General features: G+C 42.0%; 1 protein-coding gene across 10 annotated transcripts in view; it reads right to left on the minus strand.

The window, feature by feature from the left end:
- Window positions 1–5,337: 5,337 nt before the first annotated feature.
- The window catches only part of PPP1R21 (protein phosphatase 1 regulatory subunit 21), a 76,622-nt gene continuing 68,222 nt past the window's right edge, over window positions 5,338–13,737 (minus strand). For all 10 annotated transcript variants that reach the window (XM_063616874.1, XM_063616873.1, XM_055240941.2 and 7 more), the window contains 4 exons: window positions 13,320–13,436; window positions 10,612–10,710; window positions 9,259–9,387; window positions 5,338–6,030 (listed from right to left, as the gene is read on the minus strand). In XM_063616874.1, the coding sequence (XP_063472944.1) occupies window positions 6,001–6,030; window positions 9,259–9,387; window positions 10,612–10,710; window positions 13,320–13,436 (375 nt within the window). In that variant the 3' untranslated portion in view covers window positions 5,338–6,000. The remainder of the gene's footprint in view (window positions 6,031–9,258; window positions 9,388–10,611; window positions 10,711–13,319; window positions 13,437–13,737) is intronic.

Consider the following 13,737-nt stretch of genomic DNA (forward strand, 5'->3'; position numbering starts at 1 on the left):
AGCATGCCATTTGGAAATATAGATAACAAAATAGTGAATGAAAGTGGTTTTTCTGCGGGGAGCATGAAATGGCGGGAGGATCAGGGGTCTGGTTTTTTTTGCCTTATTTTATCTTAGTAATAACTGTTTAAGAGCAGCCTAACTCAAACTAAGTTCAAAACTTAATTTAAAATACAGATACGGGCTGGGCGCGGTGGCTCACGCCTGTAATCCCAGCACTTTGGGAGGTCGAGGCAGGCGGATCACCTGAGGTCAGGAGTTTGAGACCAGCCTGACCAACATGGTGAAACTCTGTCTCTACTAAAAATACAAAAATTAGCCGGGCGTGGTGGTAGGCGCCTGTAATCCCAGCTACTTAGGAAGCTGAGGCATGAGAATCACTTGAACCCGGGAAGCAGGGGTGCCACCAGAGATGGCGCCACTGAACTCCAGCCGGGGCGACAGAGTGAGTCCCTGTCAAAACAAAAACAACAACACAAAAATACACACACACATACACACATACACATATATTTATACAGATACTACTTTAAAAAGCCTCCATATTTTTTTTTGTTTTTTTTTGTTTTTCTTGAGATAGAGTCTCACTCTGTCACCCAGGGTGGAGTGCAGTGGCACAATTTCAGCTCACTGCAACCTCTGCCTCCCAGGTTCAAGCAATTCTCCTGTCTCAGCCTCCCCAGTAGTTAGGACTACAGGCAGCCACCACGCCCAGCAAATTTTTGTGTTTTTAGTAGAGATAGGGTTTCACCATATTGGTCAGGCTGGTCTCGAACTCCTGACCAGTGCTCTGCCTGCCTTTGCCTCCCAAAGTTCTGGGATTACAGGCGTGAGCCACCACACCCTGCCAAAAAGCCTCCATGTATTATCTCTTCCTTATTGCTCTGAGATAATCGCAGGACAGGATGAACAAATGAGTTCGTGATTATAATTTGCGTGTCCACTCCCTTGTCTCACTAAAAAGAGGCTGTAAGCTCTTCTCAAGGGCAGCCAGCACGTCTGGTGTGCGTGCCACAGCCTGCTCAGCACTAAGCACGCAGCAGGCACTCGGCACACACTTGCCAAATGAATGATGACATGGGTAAGACAGGCTCCCATCTTTACAAACACCCGCAGAACTGAAGTATTTATAGACGAAATGACCCAGTGTCAGAGAATGGCCTTAAAATACACTAGAAAAAAAAGAAGTGTGGAAAAAAGATAAAACAAGATTGGCAAAATGTTCATAAGGAGTGATGGGGACATAGGGCTTGTATGAGTCTACTTTTGTGCATGTTAGAAAATTCCCATAACAGCAACAACAAGAATGTTTACACAGAAAGAGGACCAGAATGAAGGGATGGCATCATGGCATAAATATATAAAATTCAGAATCTGGTGTTCAGCAAGGCTGGTGTAACAAGGAATATGTGAATAAAAATGAGGGATCAGGGGAAGAAAAAATTACGTCAAAGGCAAACCATATGCCAGGGACTTTAAATTAGCTCAAGAAGTTCACTAAAAGCTGACTGAAAGGAGGCACAGGGGTACTTAGTGAAGATGTAGAAAGGGGATGTTGAATAAAATATTGCTGGAGTTGCTAAGAAATTTAGTATCTTTTTCTTTTTTTTTTGAGACAGGGTCTTGCTCTATCACTCAGGATGGAGTGCACTGGTGTGAACATGGCTCACTGCAGCCTTGACTTCCTGGGCTCAAAAAATCCTCCTGCCTCAGCCCCCTGTGTAGCTGGGACCACAGCTGTGCACCAACACCCCCAGCTAATTTTTAAAAAAATTTTGTAGAGATGAGGTCTCACTCTGTTACCCAGGCTGGTCTCAAACTCCTGGGCTCAAGTGATCCTCCTGACCCAGCCTCCGAAAGTGCTGGGATTACAGGCATGAGCCACTACACCCGGCCAAAATTTAATACTTTGTCTTCCAAATATACAGTACCTGAAGGAGTTGAAAGCCCCCAATTTAAAAGGCTCATAGCACAGTAGTGAATAATCCAAGCTGAGTCAGGCTAGACTGGGTTTGAATCCTGGCTCCAACAGGTACTGTGTGACTGTGGAAAAGTTGCTTAGTCCCTCTAAGCCTTGGCTTTCTATCTGTAAACTGGGGATAGTAATAGTATGTATGAAATATGGTTGCTAGGAAGTCTAAATGAAGTAATACATGTCAAGTCATACCTATGCCTAACTTATGGTAAGTGATTAATAAACAGTGGTTATTATATGCCTTGGGAGATGACCGCCAAGAGAGCAAAGATCTAAGTTAAGTCAGAAGAGCACAATTTTGCCAGGGATCCAACTGTGCCCTCTGCAGTCCTGCCCTATCTCTCAGCCCTAGGAAAGCTCCCAGGGAAACTGTCCCCTACAAAATGGCCAGGCAGTCCACAAGCACTGCCTCAGAACCTACAGGGCCACACACCATGCAAGACAATGGAGGTGGCTGGTCTGGGAGCTCTTTGACAGCTGTCACAGATGGTGGGAGATACAAGTCTCAGCCACCAAGGCAAAGAGGGAAACAATCCCAAGATTCACATTGTCTCTAAGGGAAAAACAGGCTCATTGCTCAGGAAACATGAAACTTTCCTGATCCAGAGGTCTGAGAGTTTTTACTGTAAGCAGTAAAAGTAGAGGGAGGGTACACTGTGTATATGGAAGAGAATGAGGAGAAAGCGAGCTAAGCAAGTGTCACATACACACTACTACTAGATCTTGCCCAGCAGACAACAAGGAGCCATTGTGAAGGCTTTCTATCTGGAGAATGGCTATGGCAGAGAAAGATGGCCTAGCTGGGTGTGGTGGCTCACGCCTGTAATCCCAGCACTTTGGAAGGCTGAGGCGGGTGGATCACCTGAGGTCAGGAGTTCGAGACCAGCCTCGCCAACATGATGACACCCCATCTCTACTAAAAATACAAAAATTACCTGGGCATGGTGGCGGGAGCCTGTAATCCCAGCTACTTGGGAGGCTGAGGCAGGAGAATCGCTTGAACCTGGGAGGCAGAGGTTGCAGTGAGCTGAGATTGTACCATTGCACTCCAGCCTGGGCAACAAGAGTGAAACTCCGTCTCAAAAAAAAAAAAGAAAGAAAGAAAAGAAAGATGGCCTGGCAGAAGGGGTGGAAGGACTGGAGTACAGGAAGACAAGTAGTCCAGACAACTGGTATTTAGGGCTCAATTTAAGGTACTGAATAAGGAGAGATCAGAAGTGCATGGTTTTGCAAAGGCAGGAAGATTCAATGAGATGACCGATGAGATGTGCGAGGTGAGGAGGAATCAAAAGTGATTCCAGGTCTCCGGCTTCCATTACAACCATGTGTAAGCTGCTTGCTCCTCCCTCAATCCTCCTGCTCAGTCAAGTTTGTTTAGGCCAAAGCCTTTGGCTTCATCTTTGACTCCTCTCTTTCGCTCACACCCCAAATCCAGTCCAATCAACATTCATTCAACAAATATTCACTGATACCAGACAGTATTCTAAGTACAGGGAACGCAGCAAGACAAAAATACCTGCCTTCCTGAAGCTGCATCTAGTGAGAGAAACAGGTAATAAATAAGATAAATAAGCAAAATATATGTTAGATTATAAATACTAGGAAGTAAAATAAAGCAGAGAAGAGTAATAGAAGTGTGGGGGAAAGGAGTTGCAATCTTAGATAAATCTGTCAGCAAACTGTATCAATGGTGGCACAAACCTATAGTCCTAGATGCTTGGGAGGCTGAGGCAGGAAGATCGCTTGAGCCCAGGAGGTCGAGGCTGCAGTGAGTGTGATCACGCCACTGCACTCCAGCCTGGGTGACAGAGTGTGACCCTGTCTCAAAAAAAAAATTAATAAAAAAAAGTATGGGGTAAGTTCGGTCTATTTGGAAGCTGAGGGAGAGGACATCAGTAGAACAAGAAATTGAAGATCTAAAAGTGAAAGAACAAGCACTAGAAAAGGTATGCCATTAAGAGCATCAGAAATACCCTAGCTTTAAGGGTAGCAGAGATGCCTCTGCCTCTGAAGCACGGGAGAACGGGAAGCATGGGTAAATATAGGAAGCAGTGGGGCAGTTGAGAAGTGTTTTTGATGGTACAGATGGTACAGATCCTAAGAGTGAAGGGGGGCAGACCTTAAGGAGAGAAGTGGTGTAGCCATTATTGAAATTTAGAATAAAAATGGACTAAAAATACCCAAAGGACTGTCCTGGAACAATGAAAGGCTGGCAGGGGCTCAAAACCCTAAGTTCTTGACAGAGCTAATTAGGATGGCTCTTTTTTTTTTTTAAAGACAGAGTCTCTCTCACTCTGTCGCTCAGGCTGGAGTGCATTGGTGCTATCTCGGCTCACTGCAACCTCCATCTCCTGGGTTCAAGTGATTCTCCTGCCTCAGCCTCCCAAGTAGCCGGGATTACAAGCACATGCCACCATGCCTGGCTAATTTTTTGTAGTCTTAGTAGAGATGGGGTTTTACCATGTTGACCAGGCTGGTTTTGAACTCCTGGCCTCAAGTGATCTGCCTGCCTCAGCCTCCCAAAGTGCTGGGATTACATGTGTGAGCCACTGTGTCAGGCCCAGCATGGCTCTTTGATGTTTCCCTCGCAGTGTTTAGGGGCCTACTCACAGCTGCAGTGAAAACAGCTGGCTGAGTAGATAGAAAACTGACAATGGACAGGGCAGAGAAAAGAGAAAGGGCAAGGGGGCTAGGGACATGAAGGGCTGGGAAAAATGGAACTGAACCAACCCAGAGATCCCCCAATTCAGGATCCGAATGCTTTCACTGTGGTGAAGACTGGGCCTAACAACCAGAGTCTCTCTGTATGGCAGGCAGCTGAGGACTTAGGGCAGAGGCCAAGGAGTTGGCTTTTGTGCTGAGCACAGAGGGAAGCCGGTGATGGGCTCTCAGGTAAACTCCGGAATAAAGCATTTTAGAGGGTGACTCACAACTGTCTAGAGAGTAGCCTCAAGAGAGATGGTGCCACAGGCGGAGAGGTAAGGAGAAGGGGGTTTCAGGAACCCCTCAGCTAATCTGGAGACCTGGACACGGGTGAAATGGGCCTGTGTAAGCAGTTCAGAAAGGAGTAATATATTTAGTGCCTCGGGAGCAGGTGGTGGCAGAGCCACTCCTGACACTGATACAACACAATGTTTATGATATAAGCCAAGGGGAGCCTTAAAGGACTCAGGCTCTTTGCTTGAAGTGTGGTTTAAAGTAGCTTTCAAGGCAAAACTCAAGAGCCTTACTAAAGGATTAACTGTAGAATTATTCCAATTTGAGGTATCCGAGGATTACACCTAAGTCAGGTGGCATTTGATGTTTTCTAAAAGTCGACTTTAATAGGGTTCAGTTTATCAAATTTTCATAGAGACTGAAAGTGTGATATAAGTGTGAATTTATTGACATGAACTTCCTTTAGCTATTACTCTAACACAGGGTATCAAAGAGCTGAAGATAATGATACTAAACCCACAGGATCTGAAGTTTGCAGGGCTCCCTCCCCCTCAGAGAGAAAGAAGAGAGAGAGAAAGAAATAGACAGAGAGAGAGAGAGAGAGAGAGAGGGAAATATGAACAAATCTTTTAAAAAGAATCTGGAGAATGCCTTCAACTATAGTAAGAAGTAATGACAGTTTGACAATTTAAGCATTTTTTTCCAGAAACATATATCTATTCCATAGATACCAAATCGATTACCATATAATTGAGTTTGAAAGTATACAAAATATTTGTTGTTCTTACATACTGAAATTAAAACCAAATTTTAAAAAGTGCACAGTAAAAACAGCATAAGGAAACCTACAATATCCATGATATATGTATTGTTTTCCATTTACTGCCGACATCAACTTCTGTATTTGCCTCGCTGGTTACAAATATGTTTTAAGTATTTCCAGGCCATTTCCAACACTGACTAGTTTACTAGGTCCAACAATACTTTAGCTTCCTGAAGGCAGCCAGCATGGACGTGGTCTCAGCCCTGCGGCTCTGTGCAGCAGGAGCAGGTCTGGAAAGAACAGTCGCCAACCAGCTATTTCAAAACTATCGACTCTTGTTCTTTTTAGAATTCCCCTGTGCAAAGAAAAATATCAACAATAAGAACATAAACATAAAAAAAAATAACTCACATAGTTTATAAACCAAGCTGTCTGAAAGCCGTATTTCACTTTGGAACACTTTAGCTTCCAAAAGGGAGAATAGCCGATAACCTTGCACTGTTAACTTTTATCCAATAATCACAAAGCAGTTTGTTATACTCTCTCTCCTCTCTGCTTCCACAGACCCTATCCCTCTCGGGGCTGAGGAGAGGAAATAAAGAAAGAAAAGAAAGCTACTATCTTGGATTTATCAAAACTACAAACATTCATTTTGTTCCAAAGACAAGAGAGTCTAAGATTTCAAGAAGCTGAATAAAAAAATGTTAGGCTAAATCCCAGCACTTTGGGAGGCCGAGGCGGGCGGATCACGAGGTCAGGAGATCGAGACCATCCTGGCTAACACGGTGAAACCCCGTCTCTACTAAAAATACAAAAAAATTAGCTGGGCGCGGTGGCGGGCGCCTGTAGTCCCAGCTGCTTGGGAGGCTGAGGCAGGAGAATGGCATGAACCCGGGAGGCAGAGCTTGCAGTGAGCCGAGATGGCACCACTGCACTCCAGCCTGGGTGACACAGCAAGACTCCGTTTCAAAAAAAAAAAAAAAAAGAACATGTCTCATCATTGTTTAAATAAACACCTTTTCTTTTAAAGGTCTTAATAGGTAATAACTCTGAATATGTGCTAACTAACACCCAAACAGCACTGATTATCTGTCAAAAGTCAGCGTGGATACTGGCTGAGAACAAATCAGGGGGAAGATAACTTATTCCATTTCGTCAAATATGGAGATTTGGATTTTCTAGTTTTGTATAATTTTTCTTCTTTCTGGAGAGGCTCCCTTCTTGGGAATACATTTTAATTAAATTCCTGTATTTAACTCTTAGGCATAAATACATTTTCTTCATGGAAGAAATGCTTGCAGAATATAAACACTAAGAGCAAGATCATTGCAAACAAATGGTTGAGGATGTTTACTTTGTATCCAATGGAGACAATGTCAGTCATAAGATGATGCTATAGCAATGTAAATTACTAAATGGGGGAAAAGCAAAATATAGGATTACAGAATGATCAAAGACAGGTTAATGACATAAATTCAAATTGAAGAAGGGTCTCTTAGAGTTTTATTAATGGCTGGTATTTTAAGGAAAAGATCAACAAGCTCTAAGATGCTGTGTGCTGTGGTTCACGCCTGTAATCCCAGCACTTTGGAAAGCTGCAGCCAGCTGATCACTTGGGCCTGGGAGTTTGAGACCAGCCTGAGCAACATGGTGAAACCCTGTTGCAAAAATACAAAAAAAAAAATTAGCCAGGCATGGTGGTGCATGCCTGTAGTCCCAGCTACTAGGTAGGCTGAGGTGGGAAAATCTCTTGAACCTGGGAGGTGGAGGTTGCAGTGAGCCAAGATCTCACCATTGCATTGCAGCCTGGGTGACAGGGCAAGACTCCATCAAAGAAAAAAAAAAAAAAAGTCAGAGGAAACTTGAAAATTCCCTAACTTCTGAAGTAGCTGCAATCCAATTACCTTCAGGACAATGAGCTTTGCTGTACTCAACATGTACCCTTCTCAATTCAAAATCAAATACTTCTGAAGTTCCAGAGATTGAAAAGTTTTCAAAAATTATTGCTACTTCTTTTCAAATTTTAGGTGCTAAAACAGGCTTTCTCATACTACTACACTAAAACAAATTATACATACCATGAGAAAACCCAAAACACGACCTCTTCAATGTGTGTGTTTTCTACCACTACTAAGAATATAACTGGTGAATTAGATATTGCTCTGCTGGAATATGGAATAACAAGAAACCAAAAGGTTAAGGGAGGCTTTCCTTAAAAGGACCAGCCCCCCACCGCCAACTCCCTTACCCCCAAGCTCAAGTTTCCTGAACCACAAGTAACTGGAGAACAATAATGAGAACCATATTGGGTGATTACAATAATCACAGAAACAGCCCAGAAAAGCATCAGAGACAGCCTCCAAAGCAGCAAGCAATCAATGAATATCACGAAACTATGTTGATAAACAAACTCATATAATGCAGATTCCAATGCATTAACATGATATATTCTCCAAGAAGACCCTAAATGAACAGAATCCTGTCCTTATACCAATAGCAGATGCTAAAATAAAGCCATGGTTTCTTCATCTCTGTTTCTCCCCAGTGTACACAGCAGGAACTCAATAAATGCCTGCTGAATCACAAAGGGGCAGCAGCAGATCTCAAAAGAGTGCAGGCTGGAGATGGTAAATCCCAGCTGATAGTGGTATAATACTGAGTTATGAAAATGGGCTAAGCACATGAGATGATGCCAACTAAGTGAGCCCCTGGCCTCCCAAAGTTTACCTTTCATACCAAAACAGTATATACGTTGTTACAGTAATAAAGACACGGTATGTGGATATGCATTTCAGCCTAACATATTGCCCAACATCTACTATCTCAGTTTGGGCAAGCAGAGGGATTATGGGAAAGGAAATCTAGTTAAAAGGGTAAGACATTCCAAGATTATATTAATATTTATGAGAATAAATTTTCTGAAGTTTACTCTTCAACAGTACCATTTTAGATCTTACATAAATAAAGAGCAATCCCTTTCCTAAAGCCCTTTGTGAGTCCCCCTAACCTTTCTGCAACAGTAGGAGAAATGCCAAAAATGCCAAAAAGCAGCTGATACAGTATTAAAGCCTTAGAGGCCAGACTTTCTCAGCTTTCAATTCAGCCAAAGACACTTAATACTTTTGGAAAAAAGGACAAATGATATTAAGGAAAATTATTTATAGATACTTTTTTTTTTCTTTTTTAGAGACAGAGTCTCACTCTGTCGCACAGGCTGGAGTGCCGTGGCACAATCATAGCTTGCTGTAACCTCAAACTCCTAGGTTCAAGCAATCTTCCCACCTCAGCCTCCCAACTGGCTGGGACTATAGGCGCAGCCCCTCATGCTTGGCTAATTTTTTTCATTTTTTTTTGTAGAGATGAAGTATCACTATATTGCCCACTCTGCTCTCGAACTCCTGGCCTCAAGGGATCCTCCCACCTCAGCCACCCAAAGTGCTGGGATTACAGGCTTGAGCCACTGCACCTGGCCCTTACAAACACTTTAAATCTTATGTCCTCTTGCTCTTGAAATGTATAACAATAAAATACCTCACATTAAATATTATATTACAGAGAGACTACCTCACCTCACCTCACATACCTTACTGGACATCTTTAGTGTGTCAATCTCTTCTCTCTGTTTAGATAATGTCTCATTCATGCTGCACAGGTGGTCACTCATCATACTTAACTGATCCTCGTAACTCCTCTTGGTAGTTGTCAGCTCATCCTAAATAGCAAAGAAAAAGAGAAAAATCAACATCCCACAAGTCATACCACTCTGAGGCTTTTTTAATTCACAAAAGAAAAATGTGGAGTAGGGAAATTATAGTTTCCCAATAATGTACTGTATATTTCAAAATAGCTACAAAAGAAGAATTATTACGTTCCCAACACAAAGATAAATGTTTGAGGTGGTGGACATCCAAATTACCCTGATTTGATTATTACACACTGTACAAAGGTATCAAAATAATCAAAATACCAAGTCCCCCCCAAACATGTACAACTATTTACATCAATTTTTTTAAAAAATTCTTTTAATTGTAAAAGCAACCTATCAAGATGGTCTAGCTGATCAATTAACATGCAGGTTAAGGCACAGGCCTAACAAGAGAACAAAGTTAAAAGAAATGGGAACAAGTTTTTCTCAGCCTTCAAAATAGGTTCATAATTTCTTTGCAAAAATTTAAGGGTTTCTTTCTATGCCAGGTATAAAATTATAAGAAAAGCCATATGGCCTCATTATCTTTCCAAATTCCCTCAGGTTTTGCTGAGCCACAGGTGAGGCCTACGACACATTGCCTCCATCCTATGCCTCAATGGCCTACGGCCCTCCCGGCAGCACCATTCCTGAAAGAAGCACCCTGCATCTCTCTTCCCATTTCTCATGCTCTCTCCTGCTGCCTAAAGTCTAATCCTGTGTGCCTAATTAATCTGATAAACGAATCTAAAGCAAAGAGGAAGTGGGTGTTGCTGTAGTGCTGTGTTTTTTCCTTGCCTGGCATCATGTTTTTATTAGCAGAGGCTTTCTGAAAACAAAGATTTAAAACCAGGCAGTGAGTAAGAAGGAATATGTTATAGCCCCACCTTTCAGTTTAGATCCGTTTTATGAAACAAGAAAGAAAAGGAACAGAGTAATATGTACAGAACAAGCCTACAGCTCACCATGATGAGTATGTACAAGGAAGGGGAAAGAAAGATTCTGGGTAAATAAGTGTTATTTAAGCAAATGCCGCCTATAAAATGATTTACAATCACAATCAAGTTGGAGAAACAACTACTTTTTGCCTAACATTAAGTAAGATGTTATTTTTAAATGAATCAGAAATACAGTGGTTATCTTAAAAAGCGTATCTAGAGATCAAATGTCTTTGGAAAAGAAATGCTGCTTTGCTACCAAAGAACTTTCAATGAAAAAACATTAAAACCATTTAGGTAACACTTAACTCACCTGAAGTCTGCTGATGTTCTGACTGGCAAGTTTCATTTCTTCTGTCAATGCTTCCTTAGACTTTTCAGCCAAGGCCAGTCTTTTAGAGAGTGCTCGGCACTGTAAAATCAGAAAACATTCCATTACTAGAGGGAGCATTTTCTAAAACCAAATTTGCTTTGGGAAAGGTTGTTAAAAACACTTCTCAAAGCCAAAGTTATTCATTCCACAAATAATCTGTTGAATACCTATAGGCATTGTATCACACATTAGAGTACACGTAAGAAAGAAGTGGCCCCCAGCTTTGTCATTTCAGTAAGGGGAAAAAAGTCTACCAACTTAAGATCAATGTTTTTTTCTTCGAGCTAGCCTGATGACCAGTGGTTATATATAATACATAAGAACTTCCTTTTTTTTCCTTTATTTTGAGACGGAGTCTTGCTCTATTGCCCAGGCTGGGTTGTAGTGGCATGATCTTGGCTCACTGCAACCTCCACCTCCCGGGTTCATGTGATCCTCCTGCCTCAGCTTCCCGAGTAGCTGGGATTACAGGCATGTACCACCACACCCAGCTAAGTTTTGTATTTTTAGTTGAGACGGGTGTCACTATGTTGTCCAGGCTGGTCTCAAACCCCTGACCTCAAGTGATCTGCTCACCTCAGCCTCCCAAAGTGCTGGGATTACAGGTGTGAACCACAGCACCCATTCTTTACATAAGAACTTTCTACATTTATCTAGGATTCATTTATATTTATACTAGATAAAAAAAAAAGTGATGATTACAAAAGTTATCAGGAGCTTCTGAACATGCACTATGGATCCTAAGGTACTTTTCTTGTGTTTTAAGTCCTTCATTACAGACCACATTATAGGAGCAATAAAAGCTTTACCATCCTACCCTACAGATTACGCACTACTTACAAGGGAAAAAATGAACACAAGATTGCAAAAATTCCAGACTGCTTTCTTTAGGGGTTCTACCAATCCTACTCTATCCAGAGAGTGTGTAGATCAAAACGATAAAAGAAAAATCCTATTTCACAATATTGTTCAAAGAGGGCATGAGATTAAAAGGCTCACTAAACTTTCTGATAAGGTTACTGACAAGGAGGATCTGTTGAGACACATGCAAATGCTATGTCAACATAAGGCACTCAGAGCAGTAAAGTCATGTGGGGGGGTGGAGGTCACCACTTCCTGTTTACCAATAAGGAAAAAGTAGGACAATTTAAAAATTCTTGAATCACAACTGCACACAAGATATTTACTAAAATAACCAAATCTCTTGGAAATAAAACAGCCTAAAAAAAATTCCTCAGCTACTCATTTCATTTCTCACAAAATTTTAGGGCAGTTCAGCCAACCAAATCAACTGCCTCCTATTAACCAAACATCTACTCTGTGCTCAGCAATGAACCTGACAAAGAGGAATACAGGCATGCAAGGCACAGGTCCTTGTGAAAAGGACAATCAAGTCTGAGACACTAACTCAGAACCAAACAATGAGGATCCATGCCTGCTGGACTGCCGGCTTAGTGATTCAGCTTTTCCACTGCTAGTCATTCAGTTTGCTGTCGTCCCCCTTTCCTGCATTCCAACAAGCTGTCACTACTGATCAGCTTATCAAACATGTATTCGATGGCTGCTTGTGAACAACACTGAGCTAAGCACATGATTTATTTTAGCAAGAAAAAGATGCAAAGCCCCTCTTCACTTTTAGCAACTGGCCTCCTATCAACCTCTTCAACTCTAGTATAAGAAAAAATCAAAAAGTCAGGTCTCAATAAAGGGTTTATCTTTCCTTTTTCAATTTCTTTAACAACTTTAAGCATTATAATTATCTGCCATCCATAAATGACTTTTTAATATAAAGTTTCAAGTCAGAGACCTTGAAGGCATTCTTTTATGTTGAGCAGCATCCATTCTACCTTACCATTTGTTTCCTACTCCTTGGTATCTCTACTTTCTATCTTCATTTCCCCCCTTAATTCTATAAATTGTGTATAATTTTATAGATGATATTGCATAGTGCAATTTTTTTTTTTTTTTTTTAAGGCAGAGTTGTGGCTGGGGATGGTGGCTCACGCCTGTAATCCCAGGACTTTGGGAGGTTGAGGCAGGCAGATCACCTGAGGTCAGGAGTTCAAGACCAGCCTGGCCAACATGGTGAAACCCCGTCTCTACAAAAATACAAAAATTAGACAGGCATGATGGCAGGTGCCTGTAATCCCAGCTACTCAGGAGGCTGGGGCGGGAGAATCGCTTGAACCCAGGAGGCGGAGGTTGTAGTGAGGCAAGATCATGCCACTGCACTCTGGCCTGGGCAACACAGCAAGACTCCATCTCAAAAACAAAACAAAAAAAAGGCAGAGCCTCACTCACATCAGTCTTACATTTATTGAAATAAAGATTTTTAGTTGGTATACAGACTAGTCAATATGAACTCCAGGCCGGGCGAGGTGGCTCACGCCTGTAATCCCAGCACTTTGGGAGGCCGAGGCCAGCAGATCATGAGGTCAGAAGATCGAGGCCATTCTGGCTAACATGGTGAAACCCCATCTCTACTAAAAATACAAAAAATTAGCTGGGCGTGGTGCTATGCACCCGTAGTCCCAGCTACTTGGGACACTGACTTCTCTCTTACAGTGAACAGCAGGAAAACAGGACAGTGTCCTAATTCGTGCAGGGGTTAGGAAAAAAACCACCAATCTAATTAAATCCACACTCACCTCAGCATAAAAATGCACTGACTTACTGTCAGCCAGCTGCAACTGAGACGTAAGTTCCACTATCCTTGCCATGTAGTGATTTTTAATTAAGTCTTCACGAGATTCCACATCTGGAACCTAAATAGAACACAAATACACATAAATAAACAAGTGCCAGTGAGATGAAGCATTTCTAGAAAAAAAAAAAGACAACATTTTGTACATTTTCACTTGAACTTTGATGGGGAATCACTGTTTTCCTACCCCTCGAAGAAACTTCAGACATAGCAGGGAAGTGCATATTCCAAATTTCTTTTATTTAGCATCTTTCTATTTCAGAATGAGGTTATGGCTTCAAGAGAACAGAACTGAAGTAATGGGAAGCCCACTGGAACCATACCTCTCCATCCAGCTTTTATTAGCCACAAACCTGACTTTC

The sequence above is a fragment of the Symphalangus syndactylus genome, chromosome 14 (genome assembly GCF_028878055.3).
Source record: "Symphalangus syndactylus isolate Jambi chromosome 14, NHGRI_mSymSyn1-v2.1_pri, whole genome shotgun sequence".
In the NCBI taxonomy this organism is placed as follows: domain Eukaryota; kingdom Metazoa; phylum Chordata; class Mammalia; order Primates; family Hylobatidae; genus Symphalangus; species Symphalangus syndactylus.